General features: G+C 41.6%; 1 protein-coding gene across 1 annotated transcript in view; it reads left to right on the top strand.

Annotated features, from left to right (window-relative positions):
- The window catches only part of WDR44 (WD repeat domain 44), a 102,737-nt gene that overhangs the window by 98,948 nt on the left and 2,430 nt on the right, over positions 1-1,359 (top strand). Inside the window, exon 17 of the mRNA XM_010855716.1 lies at positions 5-12. Coding sequence (XP_010854018.1) covers positions 5-12 — 8 coding nt within the window. The remainder of the gene's footprint in view (positions 1-4; positions 13-1,359) is intronic.

The raw sequence follows: 1,359 nt of genomic DNA, 5'->3' as shown, positions 1-1,359 counted from the left end.
GCCATGCCCTCTTACAGGGGATCTTCCCAACCCAGGGGTCGAACCCATGTCTCTTACATCTACCTGCACTGGCAAGCGAGTCCTGTACCACTAGCGCCATGTGGGAAGCTCATGTAAATATTTATGTACCTCCAAGTATATCCATGTCTCAATCACTTTTCTGTACAGCTGAAACTAACACAATATTGTAAATCAACTATACTTCAATTTTTAAAAAGATAAAGCTGAAAACTAAAAAAAGAAACAAGGTTGTGATAAGAATTAAAGATAAGACATGCATCTAGCAAAATGCCTGGCGTGTAATAGATATTATTGTCTTCATTATATAGTATCTTATAAAGCATTTTCATATTTATATATATGATGACTTCTTTTATTCTCCAGCCTTTCTGATATCTGTCAGTTGTTTGCTGCTGCTTCTGCTGCATGATGGTACTTTGAGATAAACGAAAAGTGTATTAGGAATAGTCAAAGGCTTAGCATATGTTTTTAGCAAATCTAAGTGAAACCATTTTGTCTAACTCATCCTGTACACAACTTTCCATTTAAAGTTTGGATTATCTGCGTCCTTACAAATTAGCACTTCTTAAGTCTACGATTTTTGCCTGTGCATAATCGTTAACGCTGAATTTTGTTTGTTAAATGTTTCTACCAGCAAACATAAGAGGTAAGCATTTTTGCCATTCAGCTTAGCTACATAGTTCTTCAGTATGGACTGGAAAGGCAAAAGGTGTTGTCAGCATTCACAGAGCAATCATGTATACTTCATTTCATGGCAGTTCCAGTATGTCTGCTGTACAGTAAACCTTACTGTCAACCTTATTAGTGAGCCCTGTTAGCAAAAGACTTGCCCAGCTGATCCCATCTTGCCAACATTCCAGTCCTGGGGCTGAATAATATACTAGCCTCTTGCTGTGAGGGCTTCTCTGATGGCCCAGACAGTAAAGAATGTGCCTGCAATGCAGGAGACCCAGGTTCAACCCCTGGGTCAGGAAGATTCCCCTGGAGGAAGGCACAGCAACCCATTCTAGTATTCTTCTTGCCTGGAGAATCCCATGGACAGAGGAGCCTGGTGAGCTGTAGTCCATCAGGTCGCAAAGAGTCGGACATGACTAAGTGACTAACACACAAACACACTCTTGCCATGAAATGAAGAATTAGACAATTTAGAGGCCTTGGCTGCCTGGGACTAAATCCAGGCTTCCAGGCCCCAAAGGGACCATAATCTCCCTATGCCAGGAAAAGAGCAGCTAAGACAAGGTAAAGTAGAATTGAGCCTCAGAGAGGAGAGATACAGGAGGATGAAAGGATTATGGGAGCAAGCCAAGAAACAGACTGAAAAGGCGGGGAGAGGTTCTT

Source organism: Bison bison, unplaced genomic scaffold (assembly GCF_000754665.1).
Source record: "Bison bison bison isolate TAMUID 2011002044 unplaced genomic scaffold, Bison_UMD1.0 scf7180017864367, whole genome shotgun sequence".
NCBI classification, from domain to species: Eukaryota; Metazoa; Chordata; class Mammalia; order Artiodactyla; family Bovidae; genus Bison; species Bison bison.
The sequence above is the reverse complement of the archived record's forward strand: the minus strand, read 5'-3'. Positions and strand labels throughout refer to the sequence as shown.